This window comes from Oncorhynchus tshawytscha, linkage group LG31 (assembly GCF_018296145.1).
Source record: "Oncorhynchus tshawytscha isolate Ot180627B linkage group LG31, Otsh_v2.0, whole genome shotgun sequence".
NCBI lineage: Eukaryota > Metazoa > Chordata > Actinopteri > Salmoniformes > Salmonidae > Oncorhynchus > Oncorhynchus tshawytscha.
The window spans coordinates 25,423,904-25,451,048 of NC_056459.1; the positions used below are offsets into that span (position 1 = coordinate 25,423,904).

General features: G+C 44.3%; 1 protein-coding gene across 3 annotated transcripts in view; it reads right to left on the reverse strand.

Annotated features, from left to right (window-relative positions):
- The window catches only part of LOC112229438 (insulin-like growth factor 2 mRNA-binding protein 3), a 36,992-nt gene that overhangs the window by 2,970 nt on the left and 6,877 nt on the right, over window positions 1-27,145 (reverse strand). Inside the window, exons 3-16 of one of the 3 annotated variants that reach the window (XM_024395262.2) lie at window positions 23,303-23,351; window positions 19,004-19,055; window positions 18,794-18,857; window positions 12,626-12,907; window positions 11,966-12,100; window positions 11,652-11,774; window positions 7,209-7,344; window positions 6,807-6,941; window positions 6,499-6,567; window positions 4,628-4,753; window positions 4,483-4,521; window positions 4,194-4,268; window positions 3,794-3,925; window positions 3,542-3,655 (exon numbers count right to left, since the gene is read on the reverse strand). In XM_024395262.2, the coding sequence (XP_024251030.1) occupies window positions 3,542-3,655; window positions 3,794-3,925; window positions 4,194-4,268; window positions 4,483-4,521; window positions 4,628-4,753; window positions 6,499-6,567; window positions 6,807-6,941; window positions 7,209-7,344; window positions 11,652-11,774; window positions 11,966-12,100; window positions 12,626-12,907; window positions 18,794-18,857; window positions 19,004-19,055; window positions 23,303-23,351 (1,531 nt within the window). The remainder of the gene's footprint in view (window positions 1-3,541; window positions 3,656-3,793; window positions 3,926-4,193; window positions 4,269-4,482; window positions 4,522-4,627; window positions 4,754-6,498; window positions 6,568-6,806; window positions 6,942-7,208; window positions 7,345-11,651; window positions 11,775-11,965; window positions 12,101-12,625; window positions 12,908-18,793; window positions 18,858-19,003; window positions 19,056-23,302; window positions 23,352-27,145) is intronic. The other 2 variants (XM_024395263.2, XM_024395264.2) reach the window with 2 other exon arrangements.

Below are 27,145 nucleotides of genomic sequence, written 5' to 3' on the forward strand. Positions count from 1 at the left end.
TCTAACTGGCATGCACACAGACAATTCTTTTAAGGTAAGTAGAATAAAGAATTCACCAAGGTTAATGTGGCGGCTTCTGAAACGGCACCCTATAGTACTGAAAAGACACCCTATAGTACTGAAATGACACCCTATTCCTTATATACACTGCCTTGCAAAAGTATTCAGATCCCTTGGATTTCTTCACATTGTGTTACAAAGTGGGATTAAAATGGATTCATCAACAATCTACACAAAATACTCTAGCATATATTAAAGATGAATGTCTGTTGCATTAGTATTCAGTTTCCTGAGTCCATACATGTCAGACACCTTCGGTAGCCATTACAGCTGTGTCTTCTCGGGATTGTACAATATTTGTCCCTTTTCAAAATGCTTCAAGCTCTGTCAAGATGTTGGGGATAATTGCTAGACAGCAATTTTGAAGTACTGGCATAGTATTTCAATCAGATTAATGTCAAAACTAACTTAACCACTTCAGAAGATTCAGTCTTCTTGTTAGGCAACTTGTGTAGATTTGGCTTTATGTTGTAGGTTAATGTCCTACTGACAGGTGAATTAATCCCCCAGTGTCTGGTGGAAAGCAGGTTTTCCTCTAGGATTTTGCCTTAGCTTAGCTCCATTGCATTTCTTTTCATCTTGAAAAACTCCCCAGTATTTGCAGATTTCAAGCAGACCCATACCATGATGCAGCCACTACCATGCTTCAAAATAAGACCGTTTGCCACAAACATAGGGCTTTGCATTTAGGCCAAAAAGTGCGTTCCTTTGTCATGTTTTTCCCCCAGTATTACTTTAGTACCTTGTTGCATACAAGATGCATGTTCAGAATAATTATAACTTGTTCATTAGTGTTCTTTTCACTGTCATTGAGGTCATTATTGTAGAGCCACTACAATGTTGATCCATCCTTAGCTCTCCCGTCACAGCCACTGAACAGTAGCTCTTAGAACCACCCAATGGCCCCATGGTGACGTCCCCGAGCAGCTTCATTCCGGTCCTGCAGCTCAGTTCAGTAGGATGACTTCATCTTTGATGGGTCTGGGTGGTTTAATACATCACCCACAGCATAACTTTATCATGCTTAAAGAGATTCAATGTCTCATTTGTTATTGTTAACCATCTACCAATCATTGCCCTTTATGAGTCTTATGATTTTTCCCCCCTGGTCTTTGTAATTGATTCTGTGCTTGACATTCGCTACTTAACTGAGGGACCTTATAGAAGTATGGGGGGACAGGGGAATGGTTACTCATTTAAAAATCATGTCAACCCCTATCATTTCCATGTACACTTTTTGATTAGTTAAGCCACATTTTACTCCTGAACCAATTTAGGCTTGACAAAAAAATAATTAAATACCACTTTGTAAAAATAAAATGAAGAAATCCAAAGGGTCTGAATAGTTTGGAGCACAACCCTGGTCAAAACTAGTGCCCTTGATAAGGAATAGGGTGCCATTTCAGATGCAGACATTGGTTAATGCTACACAGCTGTGAAGCAGTATGGTGGACAATCATTACATAAGGAAGCAGACATTGTACATTTTACTCAAACCACATCTGTTGGCTTTAGCAAGGTTCAACAACCCAACTATACTCCCTTCCTCCTACAGCAGTGGTTCCCAATTCATTTTTTAAGGAACTCAGTCCAGCTTTCAACTTACTCTTGCAAGTTGTAATAGTAGAATGCACACGGTACAATTTCAAAATTGGGTAGTGCATCAATGTTCGTGTCATGTCAGTCACTGCATACCGTAGCGATATTTATAACGTTTCAGAAATGTCCAGATCAACTAGCCCATGTCAGCTAATGGTTTTTAGCCCATAGATTTTGTTGTAATGTTTTAGTCACTCAAATATCACACACACACACATTAGACATGGCAAAATGTATATAATTACAGGAAATAAGATTGGAACCTGCAACATGAGGGGGTGTGAACAGTTTGTGCCCATAGATAGACAGGGTACATGCACACACACATGGGGGTGCAGGATGTTCCATAATGCTGAAAGGGGCCAGAGTGAAGAAGTTTGGGAACCCCTGACCTACAGCACATAACTATACTCCCTTTACCCTACAGTAGGGATTCATATTTTAGAGAACCTACCAAGTTACAATACTGGGAATAATTCATATTTATCACGAGAGCCCCGGGAAATACCTCAAATCGGAAGTGCCCACTTAAAGCATTTAAAAATCAAGATATGGCCGACATGCCAGGGTTCTCCCCAAAGAGGGGTGCTGCGCCACCTTGTCAGCACCACTATGGAAACATTTCAGAGCAAATTAAAACAGATTCAGTCATGATAGAGTAACCATTTTTCATTACGTTATGAATTGTGAAACAGGACATTCATAAATTGAGCGTTACCATGTTCTTCAATTCAGAGCATTTCAGGAGTAGGCGATCGACAGAGCACACTCAGGACACACCCAGAGTATAGCGTTAGCCAATCAAACATAACGGCAGTCAAATTACAAAAGTTGCTAAGCTTGCTAGATAGAATCTGTCATTCTTTGGAGGTTATTTTTGTCAAAATCGAGTTGATTATACAGATAGCAGTTCAGCTCATGCATAACTGGGGAGTGAAAATAGTTGAAATATCAAGGTATTTTAACAGGGACCAACTCTGCTTTAAAAATATCCATATCTACTCATACCGTTAGTTCATCACACATTCTCTACCGAAGCCCTCATGTGGGCAGCAAGTACAGGAGAAACGTTACAGCGGTATTTTGACGTGCGAAGGCAACAGGTGTGCTTTGATAATGCAACCTATATATTACAGAATGAAGTTAGGAATCTTCATGTGAGACAGGAGTCAGGATTTTGGGTTACAGTGGAAATGGATAGGAAGAGAGCCTAGGCTGTAGGACAGGAGAAGATCAGAGGGAAAATGCTAACAGACTTCATGTCTGACAGAGATGCATAGACCCATCAAACATGTGACTGTTTGAAGTGTCACAATGACAGCTATAGGTTCTACTGCAGGCGTTTCCTGTAGGGATTATTAACTGCATTTGGGTCGCTCGTGCAGTCCGGCAGTGTCAATGTGTGTACTTTGAATTAATGCCGACTGTGAATTAAATATGCTAAAGGCTAAAGGCTTCCGTGGGACAACCCGCTTGGATAATGCACCATTTAAAAAAATGTTTTATCTGATGCTGTTCATGTTGTGTATTTTGTGGAATTGCATTAGTGCCAAATGCTGTAATTTCACAAGTCTTGTCATTATATATTTTTTCAGTCTCAGGATCCTCGTTACCCATGTTAATCCCTACAGCACATTCTAATGGTCAGTTTCAGCATGAACCAGCCTTTTAGCCCACTGCTACCAGAGCTGACTGGGATGAATATCCCCCTGCCAGATATGACTCAGTGCCATGAGCAGACACTGCCTTGCCCAGTGACAGGGCTGGAGGAACATCCTAGAAATGATAGATCAATCCATCTGATCCTTTCAGAACATCATTATTATTTGCTGTTGCAATTTAAAAAAATACAAGAATCAACTTCACTTGAAGTGTATCATACCTGGCTTGCATAGAAGTGGCCAGTGATTTTGACAATGACCTGGTCATTCTCATCAGGCGTCTGGTCTCTGGGGACCACCACCTCAGCACTGGTCAGGTTCTGCAGCTCATTCACCTGGGGGGAGGGTGAGAAATGGAGAAAACAAAATATCCATTCATATTACAGCCTCGGTAATAGGTGGTGCTTTCAATTATTCTGCAGCAGAATTAGAATACATCTCGCAACCATAGTCACACACAGGAGTCTGCCTACCGTTTTGCCTCCCTTGCCGATGACACGCCCAGCAGCGAAGGAGGGCACCTTGATGTGAGCCTCCAGTTTCACCTCCTCCTTCGGCCCAAAGAAGTTCTCCTCCTTTAGCTTCCCAAAGATACGACCCTGAGCCTGGAACAAGGCCGAGAGTCAGAGGAATTTCCACAACCCTTGATTCAAGCGTCTTCATCTTCAAAATATCTTAATTAACTTGACTGGTGCATCAATCAACATCTGTGAATGTGCCAGATTTAGTCAGCTAGCCAGTTAACTGTACAGACTACGATTTTGTTCTATGGATTTCTGGAAGTAAAAAATACAAGGCTTTTCCTCTGGTGTTGTGGGTATTGGACACCGCGTGGCTGGTGGAGAAAGCGACAGGGGTCCCAAGGGCACCTACCTTGAACTGGGCCTCTGGTGGTCCCGCGATGATCACCATCCTCTGCTTGGCGTCCATGCCGTCTGGAGGTGCTACCTGAGGGGAGGGACATAACACGTTAACACACTTTACCTGATCTAAATCAGGTCCCACTGCTTCCCTTTACCCCATCAGGGGTGCATCATAACAGCCTGAAGAGGGCACCACCCAAATCCAATCTGAACTGGAGCTCTAATCCAATCTGAACTGGAGATCTGAGAGAAGATGGATATAAGACAAAAAAGAATCTGAATATTTGAAATTAAAATACCTGGTTTGCATCTACGACACGGAGTTCATCTGCACTGATCTAAAATGGAGGGGGGAGAATAGATGAAAAGAACAAAATGATATGAGAAGCTATTTTAAGTTATTGAGATGCAGCTCAAACCCCTCCTGTCAGTTAAGTCCCTCACCTTGATGGAGGCTCCGGCGTAGCGCGACAGCTGCTTGATGTGTTGACCCTGTTTTCCAATGAGCGCTCCGACCGCCAGCGCCGGGATGAACAGATGGACTGTCTCCGACTCCGGCTGCCCCTGGCCCTGTGGAACAGTAGAGGCCACACGACCATAATGAGAACACAACAGAGCCAGTCTGACCGTAAGGAGACCACACCAGGCAAACAGCAATAGCAGCCCAGTTGACCACAACCAAGCAACTGATGCAGCAACACAGGAAGAAGCCTCACAGGGCTGGCGTTCCAAATGGTTCCCCATTCCCTCTTTAGAGCACTACTTTATTTTGATTTACTCCCGTATGGACTCGGGAGAGGTCCAGAGCCATGCGTCCTCCAAAACACGACCCTGCCAAGCCACACTGTTTCTAGACACTTCTCGCTTAACCTGGAAGCCAGCCACACCACTGTGTCAGAGGAAACGCCATATAACTGGCGACCAAAGGAGGCCCCCGGCCCGCCACAAGGAGTCGATAGAGCACGAGGGGACGAGGACATCCGACCAAACCCGGATGATGCTGGACCTAATGTGTCTCCCGGTCATGACACAGTGCACTACTTTGGATCAGAGCCCGATGAGCCCTGGTCAAAAGCAGTGAAATAGAGGGAATAGGGGGTCATTTAAGATACTGCCAGGGAGACCAGAAGCAGACCTGATAGGAAACTTCCTAAGTGTTTCATTAAATATGAGGTATAACTTTCTTAGCCAGTCAAATCTATCCCAATCTAACTTTTCCCCTCCGTAGCATATAGAATCCCAATAGCACTGCATAATCATGGAACTGTACATACATATTTGAAGAGGTTGAATACAACTAAACAAAATCCTCAACTTCCGAACGTGGAGTGGGTCCCAATTATCTCTCCTTTCTCCCCAAATGAACACTTGTTCACTTCCCTTCATGGTTTTGAAAAAGAAAAAAAAAGACTGGTATATGGACATTCCCTCCTGCCCATGACAATACAACACTTAAATTAGTGGGGAATAGTGAACGAGTGAGGAAGGAGAGATTTATTTGGACACACCCAGGCTATAAGAGACCCTGACTCTAGAAAGATGAGAAAATGTAGCATCCAGCACCTAGCTCAAGTAACAGCATTCCTAGAGGGATCTCCATTTCTCTGCAGCAACTGAACACATCCAACTAAACCATAGTATATGGATGGACCACTCAGATAATCCCTTTCAGAATGCTTGACCCGGCTTAGTCACTCACCAGCGCTTCCACACACACACACACACACACTACAGATGCCTGGTGTTAGAGGGAAGTGAAATGGGTGAGATCTTTTAGATGAAGGGGCGGGGAGGCATGGTCCTGCAGGGATTACTATTCCCTATTTAGTGACTGTGGTCAAAAGTAGTGCACTATAGGGAATAGGGTGCCGTTTGGGACAGCGCTGCTGGTTTTAATCTAGAGGACACCAACTCATTACACTTCAGTTGGGGGTAAAGTCATCCAACCCGAGATCACATTCAGAAGGCTCCAGATGGGAGAAAACCTTTTCACCAGGAGGCTGTTCCAGATCAAATTGTCTAATAGAAAGGTGCCCGTTTGGAAACATCTGCGACCATTTGTAACCTTCTAAACATGCCACGGCGTTCAATTGCTACACTTTCTTCAGCTGAAGATTTGATGCCAAACTAAACCCAGTAGAAACTGTGGCCACCACCCAGGAGATTTGAGGGAAATGAACAAAACATGAATTAGGCAATCGCTAGGGGTCATAGGTTACTGGGAGGGGCTTGGCTGTGGCAAGCCCTGCCTTTCTACCCAATCCAGCAGCTAGCAGCCAGAAGCCGTGCAAAGCACTGTGGGAAGGGAGACTTACAGAGAGGGGCTGGCTGCTCGCCGACAGCACAGACGCCCAAAATGGCCCTTCGCCCCCGAAGTAACTGCTCTATAGGAGAGAATAACACAAAACCAAGTCACTGTCCTGCCCCCAAATGGCTGCTCTATAAGGAGAGAGGAACACAGACACGGTCACTGAAAGATCCAAAATTGCTTCTCAGTCAGACGTTGGTCTGTTGTAGGTTTCTTCTTGCAGAACTGCTCTGTAAAGAGCAGACATCTTTAAGCATCACCAAGAGGCACTGTGGAGTAAACCCAGGGAGGTGTGTGGGGGGTCCAGAAACTCACCCCGAAGGAGGAGTAGCCACCCTGGGCACCGGGAGGTGGGGCGTTGTGTCCCATGGAGGGGCCCATACCTGGAGCACCACCAGGGAACAAACCCAAGGCATTCAGGTTGAGTCCTGGAATCAGGTTAGACTGGAGCTGGGTAGAGAGAAAGATTTACTACTAGACAAAATTAAAGAGAACAGAAACATTCTCTGGGATAAACGACTCAAATACAAAGTTAACTTTTTATGTGGGTAGCTGCACAGCCTAAAAAAAAAGCCATGATCTCCCAGGTTGCATCCCAAATGACACCCTATTTATTCCCTATAGTACACAAAAGTTGAAGTAGGGTGCCATTTTGAACTCCTCCAGATTATTTGGTTCCACCAACAGTGCCCCCAGTGGGTTAGTACAAGGACCTACGTTCATTGCGGCCACGTCGTTCTCATACGACTCCCTGACCTTCTTCATCACTTCCTCCTCAGCGCGGGAGCACGCCTCGATGGAACCCTTCACTGTGATGGTCCTCTCAGGGTTGTACAGAGTCAGGTCCTGGAGACTGAAGGACATCCATTACCACCTTGGTATCTAATGTGTGTGTGTCTTATGAGACATTAGTCATGACTGTCCCGTGAGGCTCTAAATAGGTCAGATCAGCTTGCAATAAATAACTTCAACAAGACCTCTCACCCGCAGAGGGGGGGGGGTTTAACACCTCATGCCCTGTTGTAAATCAAGGACAAAACACCCCTCTCCAAATTCACCCAAGGAATGTGCTTTAAGACTTTGATGAAACTAACACGTTCGAAAGCAACAATATTTCTAATATAGAACGTGGGGAACAGGCAGAGGTGACCTGAAAGAAGACTGTCGTCTTGGTTGTTATTTTGTGGTGATAAAGTTAAAAATGTTATAAAGGAAATACTGTAACTTGAGAAGTACAAACTACATGTACAAAGTTTCCATCTTGTGCATGCTATATGAAAAATGTGTTTCTGTTGGGGGAGGTGATTTTAGAAACTATAAGAGGAAATTGGTTTTAAAACTGTGCACAGTATGTAGTCACTGCCCCCTTGAGTGAGGTCAGAGCGTGTCAGCCTGATGGAACCGCCCCTTAACAAACTGTATAAAATGGGTTAAGAATTAACATTAGACTAGAGACGTAGAGCTGCAGCTGACATTTAAAGTGGTTTGAACTCAATCTCAACATGAGGTAGACAACTGGTAGACCTCCCAGACAACTGGTACGCTGATTATCTGTCCTAAGTATTTAGAAAAGGGAATTGAAGTGGGACTATTCTACTACTCTGCTCAAATCACCGTATTGCCCTACTCATCACCCCACTGGGAACCATCTACACAGCTAGCTAGCCCATCTTCAAAGAGGAAGTTTCAGGAGCGAATGGAAAGAAAATCAATTCTGTAGTTCTATTCAGGACTACACGACAAGTCACGAGATAACGGACAACTACAAAGGAAGACAACAGTATGAGACTTGTTGGAACCATTTTGGGCCGAGCCTTACAAGCATGCCGCGAAAAGGCCCAACCACCTTCAAGGGGGCCAGTTCCGAGAGGTACGACCTTTCACGTAAATACATTCACGATTTCTTAGTCCAAGCAGGGGGGGAGGGTCTATGTGTAAAGTATAGGTGCTAAAAGTGAGAGTAGTTTCTAAAATGTACCAACGTTAAGTTCGTCTCGGTCCCTCTCCGTGTCTTTTGTAACAAGCAGCCATATTGTTGTCCGTCTACTAGGACCGTTTTTTAAATGTATTCAGTGTGCATGTTTGTCCTGTGTTATCATTTAGTTAGCTAGTAAATAAATAATTAAACCAATGTGTAGTACTGAATAATAAGTAAGGCTGGGATTTTTGCAGATTCAGGAGGTTACGACTGTTCAGAATGATTATATAAGAGGTAATGATTAATAAGATATGTTTATCGATGAAATTGGTAAAAACATTCAGTTTAATTCGGGAGATGGTAACTAAAGAACCGCTGTCGTGGTGCCCTAAATCCTAATGAGTTAAATGTTGCATGATAATAAAAAAAAGAATCGGGTAACAATTAAACATGCTGGATTAAATAATTCAGATTAATGTTAGAAGTCAAGTCACATCTAGGGTTGCAAAGGGTTGGAAACTTTCTGGTAAATTTCCAGAATTTTCCAGAACATTTCTCATGGGAAGTTAAGCCCGGGAATTTTGCTTAAATTCAAAATAGTTTGCTTTTAACAGTTTACCATTTTTTGGGGGTGGGGGGGCACAAGGCAATGTTAGGACTTGTGGCATATTTTGGTTAAGCTATCCCCAATTCAATGGAATTGCAACCCTCTGCATGCACAGCGCATTCCTCCATCACATGTACAGCTGATTCTCAAGATCTTGCACACTAATGAGATGCTATTGAGCCCACACTACCACACTGAGACAAGGACTACACGCTTTCTGGTAAATTTTGATTACAATACTGGGTGGGGTGAATATATTTTATATGACTAATTATTTTTTGTTAACTAGTAAATAGTAGCCAACAGCAAAGTGTGTTTAAATCATTTCTAAACTTACTCATTTCAGCTAGTTAGTTTTAGCTTGCTTGAGCCTGCTAACTGAGGAGTGTTAATTCACCTGTTTCCATACAGGTTTAATTTTAAAACATTTATCTTACAAAGGAGTTGTTTAATCTAACTGCTTAACTATTTATCTGAACATGGATTTGGTTTGTTTTTTACTCTTTTTTCCTAATCGTCACAGGAAAATGCCATAGGCACTATGATGTGTGGAGACATTTCAGTGCAGCTAATGTAGAAGGAAAAGCTGTGTACATTTCCAAATACTATGCCAAATAATATGTGAAGAATGCAACAAAGATGCAGAATCATATGGCCAAGTGCATAAAGTTCCCTCAGAGATTTCTGAATGTACTTCGGCCAGCATACACCCCTTCAACCAGACATGCTGATCTACTCATTTGCTGAATGCAAAGTTCAACAGAGTTCAAGTGAAGGTCAAGCAAGTCATAGAGAAAGCAGAATGTATTGCAACCATCCCTGATGGGTGGGCGAATGTTCGTGGGTAAGGAATAATTAACTACATCAATTGCCACCCCTCAACCAGTATTCTACCAGAGCAGACAAGGGACAGACACACCGGTCTCTACATTACAGATGGGCTGAAGGCAATCAATGACCTTGGTGGACCACAGGAGGTATTTGCACTGGTGACAGACAATGCTGTGAACATGAAGGCTGCTTGGTCTAAAGTGGAGGAGTTCTACCCTAACACACACATTGGCTGAGCTGCTCATGCATGGAATCTGCTCCTCAAGGACATCATGGCACTGAAAACAATGGATACACTCTACAAGAGCCAAGGCAATGTTTAGTTATGTTAAGGGCCATCAAGTTACAACAGCAATCTACCTCACCAAGCAAAGTGAGAAAAATAAGAGCACCACATTGAAGTTTGACAGTCTCCTGGAGGGGAACGAGTCTCTCCAAGAAAATGGCTATATCACAGTCTGCTGAGATGGACAGCCCCCATCAAGAGGATCCTCCTGGATAATGAATTTTGCAAGAGAGTGGTAAACAGCCTGAAACCTATAGCAGTAGCCATTGCCATCCTGTCTGATGTTCAGACTCTGCTTGTAGAAGTGAGAGAAGAGATCCGTACTGCCCTGCCCACTTCACTGTTGCTCCAAGCAGAAGAAACTGCAGTTCTGAAATGCATCAAAAAGAGTGAAGAATCATGCCTGAAGGCCATACACACCGCAGCGTACATGTTGGACCCCAAGTATGCTGGCAAGAGCATCCTGTCTGGTGCAGAGATCAACAAGGCCTATGGTGTCGTCACTACTGTGTCTCACCACCTTGGCCTGGATGAGGGCAAGGTTCTTGGCAGTCTGGAAAGGTACACTTCCAAGCAAGGGCTTTGGGATAGAGATGTAATATGCCAGTTGTGCCAACATATCTCATCAGCCACCTGGTGGAAGGGACTGTTGATATGAGGCTCTTTTCCCTGTTGTGTCTATCATCCTCCAAATCCCACCAACATCATCCGCCTCAGAGCGCAACTGGTCCTTGTTTGGGAACACACACACCAAAGCACGCAACAGGCTGACCAATACAAAGGTTGACAAATTGGTGGCAAGCCGGACAAATTTGAGGCTTTTTGAGCCTGACAACGAGCCATCCTCAACAAGGTTGGAAAGTGACAGTGAAGATGAGGCCTCAGAGTCTGATGTTCAAGAGGTGGACATTGAGGAGGTCCAGGGAGAAGACATGGAAGCCTGAGAGGAAGACAACCAAGGCTTTAGTTTCTAGACTATAGTTTTACAGATCTATGTTGAAAACCTTTTTGGGAGATGTGATGGATCATTCAATATTCCCTTTCTTTTGTTGTTCAGTGAAATCATCCCATGTGAAGTGTCAACTCATTTAATTAAAAGTTAAAATCGTAACTAAATTATTTTTCTCTTTCTATTTGAATGATTTAATCATTTGCAATGATGTCTACTTATGATAAGGTAAAAGGTTTATGTTTGTCTCCATACGATATGGTAAATATATCCAATGCAAAAAAACATCTACATTTAAATGGTATTAATTCTCACATACTCACGTTAATTCCCACATAATCCCATTAAATCCCACAGAAAGTTTCCTGAATATTGCCCAAAATGTGCAACCCTTGTCATGACACACTCATCTTGTCTGCTGTAATCATTCTGAAGGTATGTGCAAAGAACCTATAGATTAAGAACTCCAGAAACAGTCTGCTTCGCAATGCATTCCCAGAAATCTTGGTTTGAAAACAATGGCTTGTGTATTTGAGTTTATGGGTGATTGTATGGGATGTTGGCCTTACGGGGAGATGGTGATCTTGGTCTCTGTGTCCACTTCAATCTTTTTTAGGTTCCGTCCTTCCTTCCCGATTAGTCGGCCCACAAAGTTGTTGTGAGCCAGAATCTTCAATGGAATCTCCTCAGTACTGTGGATAAAGGAGACACCGAGACAAGAGAGAAGACGGCTCAATGGGTCAAGTTATAGAATAATAATTAAGAATAGAAGTTTGGTATCCTAACATGACTGACTAGGCAAGGGCAGTTGAACTCAACATGATTTTGGAGGCCTGCTGGTTATGTGCGTGTGTATGTATATGCATTCTCCAGCTGAACTCACAACTTGGTGTCGAGGGCCTCCTTCTGCATGATCTCCATGATGGTCCTGCAGGCATTGGAGCAGCCCTCTGGGGTGGAGTGGACCGTGATGGGCTTCTCTGCTGCTCCCGCATTCTCCTTTCTGTGGATGTCGATCCTATAGAGGGGCAAGAGAGAGACTGATTTAGAAGGGAAGAGTCGTTTTTGTTACCCTCTAAACAGTCTATTCTAGCGGTTACATTACCGGCTGGTCCCGTACTACTCCCAACCGGAGACAGTCGTTCAATACCGGTGTCCACCCTCCGTACTGGCTCAATCCCACAGAATCACTAAAGATGGTTGAAAAAGTCAACGTCCATCGTTTAACTTGAGATGCCTTGAGAGGTTCACATCAATAGGTAGTTGGAGCCAAAATTAACATTTTCTCAGTGAGTAATTTATTCTGTGGGAGTGAGCTTTGTATTGCCAAGCCTCATAAAATGATATTTATGGTTATAAATCAAGGCCATGTTCAGTAGCCAAAAATAGCAGATAGAAATGTCATTAAGAGCCAATATGATTCCTTATTCTACATGTAAGAGAGGGGTGTTTGTTGTACATGCACAACATTGCATCCTGCTGAATGCACCCCATTAGAATGTTGTGTACATGAATGTGAACATGATTAGGGAAGCAGTCCTACTTTGAGTGTGTCTGTTTTGTGACATTGCGAATCGTGGCTCCTTCCTTGCCGATGATGGCTCCTACGAACTGTGTGGGGACGAGTATGCGCAAAGGGACGTCCGACTGCAGTTTGGGGCGCGCCCCCAGGCCTGGGGAACCCGATCGCAGAGGGCCACGGGGGACAAAGCCCCTCTTACCCCCTCCCAGGGTCGGGGCGGCAGCTGCCGCCGTCTCGTCAGGGATGTACGACACCTTCAGGGCAAAGTTTTCCATCAGGAAGCCATTCAGCTTTTCCATCGCCCTGGCAACCACAAAGAAAAAGCCGTCAGTCACTAGGCAGGTTTCCATTGATGCAGGTTTATTTGAGAAAAGCAATGTGTCAAAAAAATAAAACGTGTCATGGAAACTTCAGATATAGAATACATTTCTAATAGAGAATTTTTACCTGTTCGATGGGGTTTAATTCTTATTTTGTTGAATGTTCATTATTGTGACCAAAATTGCCCAATCATTATGAAGGTACGGGGGGCATGTCATGGCCCCAGTTGCATCTGCAAACAAATCATTTCTCTGTACGGAATCCATAACCTGTTAGCTGTAGGCTAAATAACCAGACGGGAAGTTAACAATGGCTTATTAGGCATAAATACATTTTGTTTTTTTACCCCCCTCAACGTCATATCCAATTAGGATCTTGTCTCGTCGCTGCAACTCCTTCGATACATGACCCGCCAAACCACACAACTTAACACCCGCCCACTTAACCCGGAAGCCAACCGTACCAATGTGTCAGAGGAAACACCATTCAACTGACGACCGAAGTCAGCCTGCAGGCACCCGGCCAGCCACACAAATGTTTTGTCACATGCGCCACATATACAGTGGGGTAAAAAAAAGTATTTAGTCAGCCACCAATTGTGCAAGTTCTCCCACTTAAAAAGATGAGGCCTGTAATTTTCATCATAGGTACACTTCAACTATGACAGACAAAATGAGAAAAAAATCCAGAAAATCACATTGTAGGATTTTATTAATTTATTTGCAAATTATGGTGGAAAATAAGTATTTGGTCACCTACAAACAAGCAAGATTTCTGGCTCTCACAGACCTGTACCTTCTTTAAGAGGCTCCTCCTGTCCTCCACTCGTTACCTGTATTAATGGCACCTGTTTGAACTTGTTATCAGTATAAAAGACACCTGTCCTCAACCTCAAACAGTCACACTCCAAACTCCACTATGGCAAAGACCAAAGAGCTGTCAAAGGACACCAGAAACAAAATTGTAGACCTGCACCAGGCTGGGAAGACAATCTGCAATAGGTAAGCAGCTCGGTTTGAAGAAATCATCTGTGGGAGAAACTATTAGGAAATGAAAGACATACAAGACCACTGATAATCTCCCTCGATCTGGGGCTCCACGCAAGATCTCACCCCGTGGGATCAAAATGATCACAAGAACGGTGAGCAAAAATCCCAGAACCACACAGGGGGACCTAGTGAATGACCTGCAGAGAGCTGGGACCAAAGTAACAAAGCCTACCATCAGTAACACTACACCGCCAAGGACTCAAATCCTGCAATGCCAGACGTGTCCCCCTGCTTAAGCTAGTACATGTCCAGGCCCGTCTGAAGTTTGCTAGAGAGCATTTGGATGATCCAGAAGAAGATTGGGAGAATGTCATATGGTCAGATGAAACCAAAATATAACTTTTTGGTAAAAACTCAACTCGTCATGTTTGGAGGACAAAGAATGCTGAGTTGCATCCAAAGAACACCATACCTACTGTGAAGCATGGGGTTGGAAACATCATGCGTTGGGGCTGTTTTTCTGCAAAGGGACCTGGACGACTGATCCGTGTAAAGGAAAGAATGAATGGGGCCATGTATCGTGAGATTTTGAGTGAAAACCTCCTTCCATCAGCAAGGGCATTGAAGATGAAACGTGGCTGGGTTTTTCAGCATGACAATGATCCCAAACACACCGCCCCGGCAACGAAGGAGTGGTTTCGTAAGAAGCATTTCAAGGTCCTGGAGTGGCCTAGCCGGTCTCCAGATCTCAACCCCATAGAAAATCTTTGGAAGGAGTTGAAAGTCTGCGTTGCCCAGCAACAGCCCCAAAACATCACTGCTCTAGAGGAGATCTGCATGGAGGAATGGGCCAAAATACCAGCAACAGTGTGTGAAAACCTTGAAGACTTACAGAAAACATTTGACCTCTCATTGCCAACAAAGGGTATATAAAAGTATTGAGAAACTTTTGTTATTGACCAAATACTTATTTTCCACCATAATTTGCAAATAAATTCATTAAAAAATCCTACAATGTGATTTTCTGGATTTTTTTTCTCATTTTGTCTGTCATAGTTGAAGTGTACCTATGATGAAAATTACAGGCCACATCTTTTTAAGTGGGAGAACTTGCACAATTGGTGGCTGACTAAATACTTTTTTTACCCCACTGTACATGCACTGAATACAAACTTACCGTGAAATGCTTACTTACAACCAACAAAGCAGTTCTAGACAGAGTTAAGAAAATATTTACAAAATAAAAGTACATTTTTTTCATAAAAAAATAAAATAAAAAACAAGGTATGTACAGTGCATTCGGAAAGTATTCAGACCTTGACTTTTCACATTTTGCTACAGCCTTTTTCTAAACTTGATTAAATTGTTTCTCATCACTCTACATACAATACTCCATAATGACAGTGAAAATGAGTTTAGAAATGGAGGCAAATTTTGTTTACATTTTTTTTTTTTTTAAACTTTACATAAGTATTCAGACCCTCTGCTATGAGAATTGAAATTGAACTCAGGTGCATCCTGTTTCCATTGATCATCCTTGAGATGGACTCTAATCGTTGTAGAAACATCTGTGGTATATTCAATTGATTGGACATGATTTGGAAAGGCACACGCCTGTCTATATAAGGTCCCACAGTTGACAGGTCATGTCAGAGTGAAAACCAAGTCATGAGGTCGATGTAATTGTCCGTGGATCTCAGAGACAAGATTGTGTCAAGGCACAGATCTGGGGAAGGGTACCAAAATAAATGACTCCAATATTGAAGGATCCCAAGAACACAGTGGCCTCCATTCTTTTTCATTTAACCTTTATTTAACTAGGCAAGTCAGTCAAGGTCAAATTCTTATTTTCAATGACGGCCTAGGAATAGTGGGTTAACTGCCTTGTTCAGGGGCAGAACGACAGATTTGTACCTTGGCAGCTCGGGGATTAGAACTTGCAGCCTTTCGGTTACTAGCCCAACGCTCTAACCACTAGGCTACCCTGCCGCCCCAATGATGGCCTACCCCGGCCAAGCCCTAAACTGGACAACGCTGGGCCAATTGTGCGCAGCCATATGGAACTCCCAATCATGGCCGATTGTGATACAGCCTGGAATCGAACTAGGTCTATAGTGACGCCACTCGGGAGCCTTAAATGGAAGAAGTTTGAAACCACCAAGACCTCTTCTTAGAGCTGGCCAGCAGGCTAAACTAAGCAATCGGGGGAGAAGGGCATTGGTCAGGGTGGTGACCAAGAACCTGATGGTTACTCTGACAGAGCTCCAGAGTTCCTCTGTGGAGATGGGAGAACCTTCCAGAAGAAAAACCATCTCTGCAACACTCCACCAATCAGGCATTTATGGTAGAGTGGCCAGATGGAAGCCAGTCCTAAGTAAAAGGCACATGACAGCCTGCTTGGAGTTTGCCAAAAGGCACCTAAAGACTGACCATGAGAAACAAGTTTCTCTGGTCTGATGAAACCAATATTAAACTGTTTGGCCTGAATGCCAAGCATCACATCTGGAGGAAACCTGGCACCATCCCTACGTTGAAGCATGGTGGCAGCATCATGCTGTCGGGATGTTTTTCAGCATCAGGGACTGGGAGACTAGACAGGATCGAGGGAAAATACAGAGAGGTACTTGATGAAAACCTTCTCCAGAACACTCAGTACATCAGACTTGGGTGAAGGTTCACCTTCCAACAGGACAAGGACCATAAGCACATAGCCAAGACAACACAGGAGTGGCTTCGGGACAGGTCTATGAATGTCGTTGAGTGGCCCAGCCAGAGCTTGTACTTGAACGCGAAAGAACAGTTCTGTAGATACCTGAAAATAGCTGTACAGCGATTCTCCCCATCTAACCTGACAGAGCTTGAGAGGATCTATAGAGAAGAATGGGAGAAACTTCCCCAAACACAGGTATGCCAAGCTTGTAGGATCATACTCGAGGCTGTAATCCCTGCCAAACAAATTCAACAAATTACTGAGTAAAGGGTATGAATACTGAAGTAAATGTAATATTTCAGTTTATTTTTATACATTTGCTAACATTTCTAAAAACCTGTTTCTGCTTAGTCATTATGGGGTATTGTGTGTAGATTGATGAGGGGGGTAAACAATTGAATCCATTTTCCGCGAAATGTGAATAAAGTCAAGGGGTGTCTGAATATTTTGAATGCACTGTACAGGGGGTACCGGTACCGAGTCAATGTGGTTAGTCGAAGTAATTTGTACATGTAAGTAGGGGTAAAGTGACTACGCATAGATAAACAGCAATTAGCAGCAGTGTAAAAACAAAGGGGGGGGGGGGTTTAATGTAAATAGCCCAGTGGCCATTTTAATAACTGTTCAGCAATCTTATGGCTTGGGTGTAGAAGCTGTTAAGGAGCGTTTTGGTCCTAGACTTGGCGCTCAGGTAACGCATGCCATGCAGTAGCAGAGAAAACAGTCTATAACTTGGGTGACTTGAGTCTTTGACCATGTTTTGGGCCTTCCTCTGACACCAACTTGTATATAGGTACTCTGTGGAGACTCAAGTCACCCTAGTCATAGACTGTTTTGTCTGCTACTGCATGGCATGCGTTATCCGAGCGCCAAGTCTAGGTCCAAAATGCTCCTTAACAGCTTCTACACCCAAACCATAAGATTGCTGAACAGTTATTAAAATGGCCACTGGGCTATTTACATTAAACCCCCCACTTTGTATATAGTTACTGTATGGCAAGAAACTTGGCCCCAGTGATGTACTGTGCTGTACGCACTACCCTCTAGCATCTTACTGTCAGATGCAAAGCAGTTGCCATACCAGGCAGTGATGCAACCAGTCAGGATGCTCTCGATGGTGCAGCTGTAGAACCTTTTAAGGATCTGGGGACCCATGCCATATCTTTTCAGTCTCCTGAGGGGGAAAAGGTGTTGTCGTGCCCTCTTCACAACCTTCTTGGGACCATGTTAGCTTGTGGGTGATGTGGACACCAAGGAACAAACACTCGACCCGCTCCATTATAGCCCTGTTGATGCGAATGGGGGCGTATTCGGGCCCCCCCTTTTCCTGTAGTCCACGAGCATCTCCTTTGTCTTGCTCAAGTTGAGGGAGAGGTGTCTGACCTCCTCCCTATAGGCTGTCTCATCGTTGATCAGGCCTACCACCATTGTGTCGTCAGCAAACTTTATGTGTTAGACTTGTGCTTGGCCATGCAGTCGTGGGTGAACAGGGAGTACAGGAAGGGACTAAGCACATTCCCCTGAGGGGCTCCCGTGCTGAGGAACAGAGTGTTAGATGTGTTGTTGCCTACCCTTACCACCTGGAGGAGGCCCGTCAGGAAGTCCAGGATCCAGTTTCCAAGTTAACATAAACATAGCTACTGTCACAGCACTAATAATATAAAGCTGTCAGTCACAAGGGGAGGAACTTGCTTGATCCCTCTGGATAGGCTACTGATGCAAGGTCAGTTGTGTTCCAAGGTCAACTGACAATTTTATTTTCTCACTACTGAAACCAGATCTGGATGATAAAAGCACTAGAAGAATCATGTGTATTAGTGCAGGGGTGGAACAAACCCCTGTTGCTCTTCAAGGCCAGGACTGACTGTTCTGTGAACTGCACTAAATGTTTCCATTCATTTTCATACACCGTCCACGCCCACTTTATCAGGAATGGTCAGGGCGCCACACACACCAGAGGGCAGCAGTGAGCTAGCTTCTCTCAGCCAGCATGTTACTCCTATAGCAGCCACTTAGAATGGACTGCTTTGGAGGGTGACGAGGAATGCGCTGCACTAACAAATCAAAGGGGATCAATTCAAATGCAGTGCTGGGAAAAGTGCAAACAACCTAAACAAGTCTCTGCATTCTACAAGAGCAGTCTTAAAGTAAGAAAAGGTGTGTGCTTACTGTCTGGCCTGGTCCTTGGCACCGTATCGAACGTTGACCACTGCCGTGTCTGTGTCTGTATTTACTGTGGAGGGAGGGAGAACAGACTTAACACCCACAGGGCAATACAAGTTTATACACTAAACATGCACTTCAACTGAACAGTCACAGACTTGAACAAAAACCTCCTAGAAACAGCAGATACAGAAAGGCTATGGTGTGTGTGTATACCTTGCTCGCAGTTCTCCACTGTGCCATACTGAGCCAACATGCCATCCAGAACCTGAGTCAGAACCACAGGGGAGAGAATGTGACTAGAACCAGACCAGAGTTCCAGTTAGATACCAATGTCTTTTTCACACTGTCATGGGGACTCAAACTGGCTTTCTAGTGAGTACAGTTTAGTAGGTAAGCCTTGTGTGAGAGAACGGCCCATCCATCTCCTGTTTCTGTAGCGTGAGGCTGCTTGATGCATCAGTGGACAGGGCAGGACCCTGGACAGGACGTTAGTCTATCGCAGGGGTGCACAGTTCAGTGCAAAACAGGAAACAGCAGAGCAATTTTAGTTAAATTCTGTAAGATTCTACAGGTTAACGCCAACGTTCATAAACACCCAGCAGGTGATCAGGAACACATGCCCTGGGGATAACTTTACCTCCCCCAATTCTAAATGTAACTATTAGTGGGGGAAATGTAAAACTGACCGAAGGGTCGAGGGGCAACATACTACAGCCACATCCCAATGTCAAGCCCATGGGCCAATCACGATAATAAACATGTACAGTTAAGACACACATTCATCAATATTTTGTATTTACTATGGATCCCCAGTACACTTCCTGGGGTCCAGCAAAATTAAAGGCAGTTTATACACTTTTAAAAACTATACATTCACAGACTGTGCCCTCGGACCCCCTACTCCACCACAACTACATATATACAGTCCAAAATCCATGTGGATAACACCAGAGCCCTATACTACCAATCTGGTTTGAGGAATTAGCGAGGTAATTGAGTTTAACTCAGGATAACCGGTACCACCAATGTGGCTCACCTTTTAGCCAGGTACATTTCTAATCCTCCAGAACTAACCTGCTCCGTGGTAGGCCAACTCAGGTTTAAACTCCAGTTATCCCTGAATGAAGTGTTTGAGAAGTGAGTTGAAGACCAATCAAATTCCTTCATTCTCCGGACCAAATGAGGAAGATGACTGATTACATTTTTGATTCATTAAAATGAGTTAAAGCAATGTTCAAATACATAGACATTTGAAACTAAAACGTGCAGTGAAACTTTGTAAAAAAAAAGGGACTTGTGCATTGATAACAGCTCAACACCAAACAATGTCACACCAAAGAAAGATATGCATTAGGAACACTGCCCTTCTAATAACCCATTTCACATATCCTGCTGAATCTGCAGGTAAACTTTTCATTTAGATTTCGGCAAAAATTAAGTTGTGGCACAGACCATGGGTTGATGTTTCAACATAATCTCATTGATGAGTTTGGCGGTAGACTAGCCATGTGCAACGTGAACAGGCAGTTACAAGCCCAGGTGGAGCAGGCTCCAGGAAGCAACAGGTGCACAACCAATATCTACCATCGTAACATGGATGAAGCTTGAGCTGGAATGTGATGCTGAAGCTAGCTAATTTCAAATAAGCCCGAGTACATCTAGCTAGATGTACCTTCTTATTTAACTAGGCAAGTCAGTTAAGAGCAAACTCTTCTTTACAATGACGGCCTCCTGCAGGAAGGGGGCTGAGATTAAAAATACAAATATGAGCGCGCGCACACACACACACACCCAGGGAGACCTACGACAACATAGCATGGTATCAACACACCATAGCATCACAGAACATGGTACAAACATTTGGCACAGACAACAGCACAAAGATTGTCATCAGCCCTGTGATCCAACTGGCCCTTCAACACCACCTATCAACCAGGCTGTACAAGTCAAGCAGAAGAGAGATCTTTCTAAATTTGTGATCTTTAATTTCCCCACATTATCAAGCTGAACTGATCTTTATCCACTTGTGAGTCCATAGAGAAAGACACCAAAAATCTGTCGGAGCCAAACCAATCTGGAAAACTTCAACTAGCTAGATCTAATGTTCCTCTTCAAGTGTAGTCATGGATGAGAAGGTGGGAGAGAGCGAGGGAGGGACAGGAGTCCAAACACAGCCTACAGGGAGAGGACCTCCAATCATGCCCAGGCTTACTGAAAGCCACACCCGAGCACTCACAACCCCCCTTTCTGACCAATCAGAGTCGCTCCCGGCCCCCTTTCTCCCAAACCACCAATCCCCTTCCCTCCCGCCCCTGAACCATCTCAAAGCCGTCCCATTGGCTGTTCCAGCACTGATCCTACATTCCCTGTGGTTAAGAGCACCTGCATATTCACAGGCTTCCACGTCTGCCCGTCTCCAGGGCTCAGCCAATGAGAATCCAGGCCATTCAGGAAAGGGTGGAGTACATTCCTGCAGGAAGCGGTGGTTGGGTTGGGGGAGGGGTGGGACAGGAGTAATGCTACACATTCTGTGAGTGTCTGTCCATAGCACATGGAGGCAACACAGAGCAGGCCCACCCGCCAACCACGAGCTATCCTAGCGAACAAGCCAGCTCTTTGCCTGCATGGCTGTGTACTGAGGCACCATGTTATCTCCCTGATAAGATACAAGGTCTCCTTCACGGCAAAGACCGTTCTGTGTTCAGTCCCTCCCTCCCCCATTCCAACCCCCATCCCCATTCTGGTCAAATAACCATCAGCTAACTAACATGCTATAGACTTCCACCCATTTACACAGCACAAGACAACTAGTGGAAAATGCTTTTTGTCCATTTAGAGCAGTTACGTCAAAGATGGAGAGGCTCAAATCAGTCACACTTTGGCCCATCCACTACGAGTTTACAATGGAAGAGAACGTTGTCCATTAACTCTATTCTATTTGGTCAAAATGAGACCTGAAACACCCTTTTCTAAAGTAGATGTTTCCTGTGATACAGACCCAGTCCATTCTCTTTAGACAGCGAGCAGAAAGGATCAAGGATTATCTTAGACAAGTGGAACTAAATGAGCAACCTGTGGGCAATACCGAAGATGACTTAGGGTTGACCGTTAAATGTTCATACCGTTTCTGTACCATATTGGGATAAACAGTAGTACCAGACGTGCACACCAGGGGCACTATAAAAAAAACAAAATAAACGTTTTTTTTGTGCACAAACAATTTAGACACCAGGAAGCTTGATCCAGGAGGGGTTTGAATGTCTCCGCTGTAAACAAGAAGCTTGAGATTGACATTTAGGCACTTAGATAGCAAGTTAGCAAACCAAATGCATAGCTGGAGCCTAGCGCTGGATATAATTTGACACATGTTAGATTTCTTATAGTTCTGCTTAACTTATAGTTATAAGCAGTGGCATAATAGCACACAACCCTGCTGCAGGGGTTTCAAAATCATACCGTCAGTAACTGGTAATACCCTGGTATAAGGTACATCTCCCAGGCCTACTGAGAATGAGTCTGATTCTTGAGACAAACGACCCCTGGTATAAGGTACATCTCCCAGGCCTACTAACAAACGACCCCTGGTATAAGGTACATCTCCCAGGCCTACTAACAAACGACCCCTGGTATAAATCCCTTTCTGAAGGCAGTACTGCAGGACAATATCCAATTGATAAATTGAGAATGAATGGCAGTAGGTGGTGTGTAGAAATAACAAGAGATCTGACCATGTCTGCATGAGCAAGGTTTGATCTCTCACAGGCCGGGGATGCGCGCACACACACACACACGTCATGCGTGTCACACTCTTGTTGCACAACGCACCTTACTGTATACCTGCAGTTCATTAGTAGGTCACTCGCCTAAAAGGTAATCCTCCACTGTTACAGACTATCACAGCTCCATTGATCACACACACACGGCATGAGCACAACAACCAACAAGTCTGCAGCAATGAAATAGATGAGGTAATGTAGGCACATGTGAAATATGATACTGTCATTACCACCAACAATAGCTTGAAAAAGACCGTCCTATGCTTGCTTTATGCTGGTACTCACCTCCATAATCAAGTTTTTCTGGATGAAATATTCTTACAAAATCAACTGCTAAATACCTACCTGTACTAAAAAAGTAAATTAAGTACCAAAACACAACCTATTCCTTTCATAGTGACCCTATGGGACCTGGTCTAAAGTAGCACACTACATACGGAATAGGGTGCCCTTTGGTGCGTGAGCCTAAATATAAAAGTACCATAATGAGACAGCCAGAAGAAAATGGCGACCTGCAAGACTAGCCTCTGTTCTAAAGAACTAATGAGTGGATCCAAAACCAAAATGGAACGCAAAGATGGCAAAGAACCTCGTCAGTGGACTCGTTTACACCCAATAAAAAGGCTTACATTCACATCCTGTTTCAAAATATTTTTTAAACCTTAGTTCCCATTGAACGGGACAGAGTATAGCTCGTTAGATCCAAAGCTTTACCAATGGACCAATTAACACTTACCTCCCACTGCAGATGAGGCGGGATGTTCCTGATCTGCAGCTTACAGCTCCTAAATGGAAAGAGAGGGGTAGAGAAGGGAAGAGGGAATAAATTAGTGGATCCAAAAGTCAGCATTAAGGGTTCGTTGGGCTAAAGGACAAATTGACCGGTTCAAAAAAAATAAAGTAATAAAACAGCAAGTTAGTAGGTGCCTCCTTCCAGCATTCTGTGCTCTGTAAGAGGAGAGAGGTGCACAAGCTGTGGACATGACTAATGTTTTAATACCCCCTCCCAAGCCCAGCGGGTGTGCACCAGAGGAGGGAGGAATGGATGGAGAGTGGGAGGGAGGGAAGGAGAGAGAGGCCGTTACATTGTTGGACTGGTAGCTTGATCGTGTGGAGAAACTGTTCAAACCAGCTGATAATGAGAAGCATCGGGTGGGAGAGAGGGAGGGAGAAGAGCATGGCAAGGAGATGGAGGGAGGAGAGGTAGGGGGAGGAGAGCATGGCAAGGAGATGGAGGGAGGAGAGGTAGGGGGGGAGGAGAGCATGGCAAGGAGATGGAGGGAGGAGAGGTAGGGGGGGAGGAGAGCATGGCAAGGAGATGGAGGGAGGAGAGCATGGCAAGGAGATGGAGGGAGGAGAGGTAGGGGGAGGAAGAGAGCATGGCAAGGAGATGGAGGGAGGAGAGGTAGGGGGAGGAGCAGAGCAGAAAGCAAGGCAAGGAGATGGAGGGAGGACAGAAAGAAGAAAGGAGAGGAGGGGATGGAAGAGAGACAGGAAGAAAGGAGGGGAGGGGTATGGAGGAGAGAGGAGCAGAAAGAAGAAAGGGGATGGAGGGAGGGGTATGGAGGAGAGAGGAGCAGAAAGAAGAAAGGAGGGGAGGGGTATGGAGGAGAGAGGAGCAGAAAGAAGAAAGGCAGAGGAGGGGTATGGAGGAGAGAGGAGCAGAAAGAAGAAAGGCAGAGGAGGGGTATGGAGGAGAGAGGAGCAGAAAGAAGAAAGGCAGAGGAGGGGTATGGAGGAGAGAGGAGCAGAAAGAAGGCAGAGGAGGAGAGTGAGCGCAGAAAAGGGAGGGATGCCAAGCCCAGGAAAGAGGGAACCTCCACTAGCTGTGTCAAAGCAGAGAGAACAGATGGGGATTCAGAACGAAGGAGTGCTCACATCACAGTCAACAGGAGCACAATGGCGCTGAACAGACTATCCTACCAATTACTGTTAGTATTGAGAATGTCCTGCATTTCAAACTCCAAACCACATTTTGAAAACGTTTGGTTTCGATGAAAACATTGTGAATACCAAGGACACAAATACTTTAGAGGTCATACAGATGCTTGGTTGGAGTAGTGAATTGTAACGAGTCTGGATTTAAACAGTTCAGGTGGTACAGCATGGCGCTTGCAATGCCAGGGTTGTGGGTTTCGATTCTCATCGACCAGTATTGGAAAGTAGTATGAAAAATGTATGCACTCACTACTAAGTCGCTCTGGATAAGAGCATCTACTAAATTACAAAAATGTACAATGTCATTTGGTGTAATTGTGACACGTTTCATAAAAAGGTGATGTTTGGACCACGGAGATAAACGTGGGAAAAGTGTCCAGGCTGCTCTAAAGTCCACCACCTGTTCTAAAGGAACACAATGTACATGCAGCTGGGAGTTCCAGGGCAGACTGTGACCCCTACTCAGTTCTACACAGACCGTACACCCACAACATCTATCCAACACTCCTAACCAAAACCCCTACAATCTTACTGTAAACTTCTCCCACTGACATCTAGTCAAGACAAACGACACCAAAAACAACAACTTCCACTAGGACCAAAAAAAAAAAATCCATATCATGGCTAAAAGTACAGTTTTGACCAGGAAATGAAGACTTGGGTGTGTTTACCATGAAATGTCAAAAGACCCTTTGACACCTGACAAAAAATACATGGGAAACGTTGTATTTTGTGGGTCAGGACTAAAGCTTTGCAGAGCAGCAATGAGCAGGCCTCAATTCTTCATCTGTATTAGTTCCTCAAGTTCAGGATGTGCATATCACACTCCTGCTCTTCACGGACTTAAGTTTAAAAGAGTAGAGAAGTCTAATAGACTATACAATCGAAATATGATTGGTTCAAATTGAAAACATGCTTTCCTACTCAACTGGTCTTAAGCTGTGCAAGTCAATGAGTGAGTCAAATGTTAACGTTTCCATGAACAGGCTGGTTGGTAGCCTTAAAGATGTTTCTCAGCCCGCCACCCACACAGCCCAGCTCACACTTCATTATATGAAGAGAGAAAACAAGCTTTACATTGGAGCATACTAAAAATGTGATGCACAGAAATCCACATCTGCAGTCTAGAAGGTTTGTGGGCGTCCATGCATGCAGGACTAGGCCACAGTGAAAACTTAGTAGGGGAAAGTTCAATGGCATTTGCCGTTAGTATTCATTTATTTATTTCCAACCCCCTCACGTACCACAAGAAGATTTACAGATTCTTTAACATGCACACTCAATCTGGAGGAACTTTCAGCATTGTCACACCAACAGGGCCTCAAATGAAATGTTATTCATTTATTTGGACCATAAACATAGATATATTCTAAATGGCGAATTGTAGAAAAAAATACCATTAAGCGTCCGAGAGGAATTGCAGCCCTTTCCGGTCTACTGTGCCATTCCTGGCTGATCCAGGCCCCTTTTTCCCTGTGCACGTTGCTCTGCATTGCAGTGGGAATGCTGTGCAAAATGTGCAAATGCACCAAGCACTTCAAGCCAGATTAACCTATAGCTCCACACACACACACGGACGAAGTCAGCCGGGGTATTGGGGGGAGGGGGTACATTCCCTAGTCCCAGCCTTTGATTTGGGAAAAGGGGTGGTTTGGGGGACAGCCACAAGGGCCCTCTGCCCTGTAGGGGTGGGGCTCGTGTTTCCATGGACACAAGTCCACTGACAGAAACATGGAGGGGTGTGGGGACCATGAGGGCTGAGTTGTGATGTAGTGTGTGTGTAAAACCCATAGGAGGAATCCCATGTCGAGCAACATCGGACTTCACCACATCCATCCCTGTTTCTCACTACCATGATCATCCATGTCACTACCCCTCCCCCACCATCCATCTTATCATACAAACAATACTCAACAGAAACACCGACACCCACATTATAAAAACCTATCCATGTCAGGAAACACACACACACCCAGGTCTGTGCTCAACGCCCATCCATCCACACTCATTGACTATTCAGCATGCAGGCGTTCTGAATGACTGATCTCAAAAAACTGCTCACTTTCCACTGCACTCTTACATGGGCCATTCCACTGCACTCTTACATGGGCCATTCCACTGCACAACAAGTGTCCATTCTGCAGTAAAAAAAAAATTAAAAAGCTAAAATGTAAAGCAAAAAAAATTGCTAAATTGGTTTGAGCTAGAATTGGAATATTTCTAAATTAAAATCGGATGATTTGCACGCATAAATAGCTAAAAAAAATTGTACTTCCCTGCAGCATGGTATGTAATGGTTCTGTAGCATAAAACTCCACACTATCACAGTGTCTCTTGCTCCATGATAAGCATGAGTGAGTTTAGGGACCTTTAGTCCCAATAGCTAGATGGGACAAGTGGCCATAGAGAATTTCGGGCACCCCCGTGCTTCTATCCAAAATCCCTTCTTTGCAGGTTGGGCCCCACAGTGACCTCCTGACCCCAAATTCTTTAATAAGAGCTGGGAGCTACTACTCCTCACAAAGCCGCAGTTACTGGGTTAGAATGACCATGGAAGTGGGCTTTGCTTATACAACTTACAATTTTTTTGTCTGTTGGTTAAATGAATAGGGGAATGGGTGTATTTTTGTGGTTTAAATGA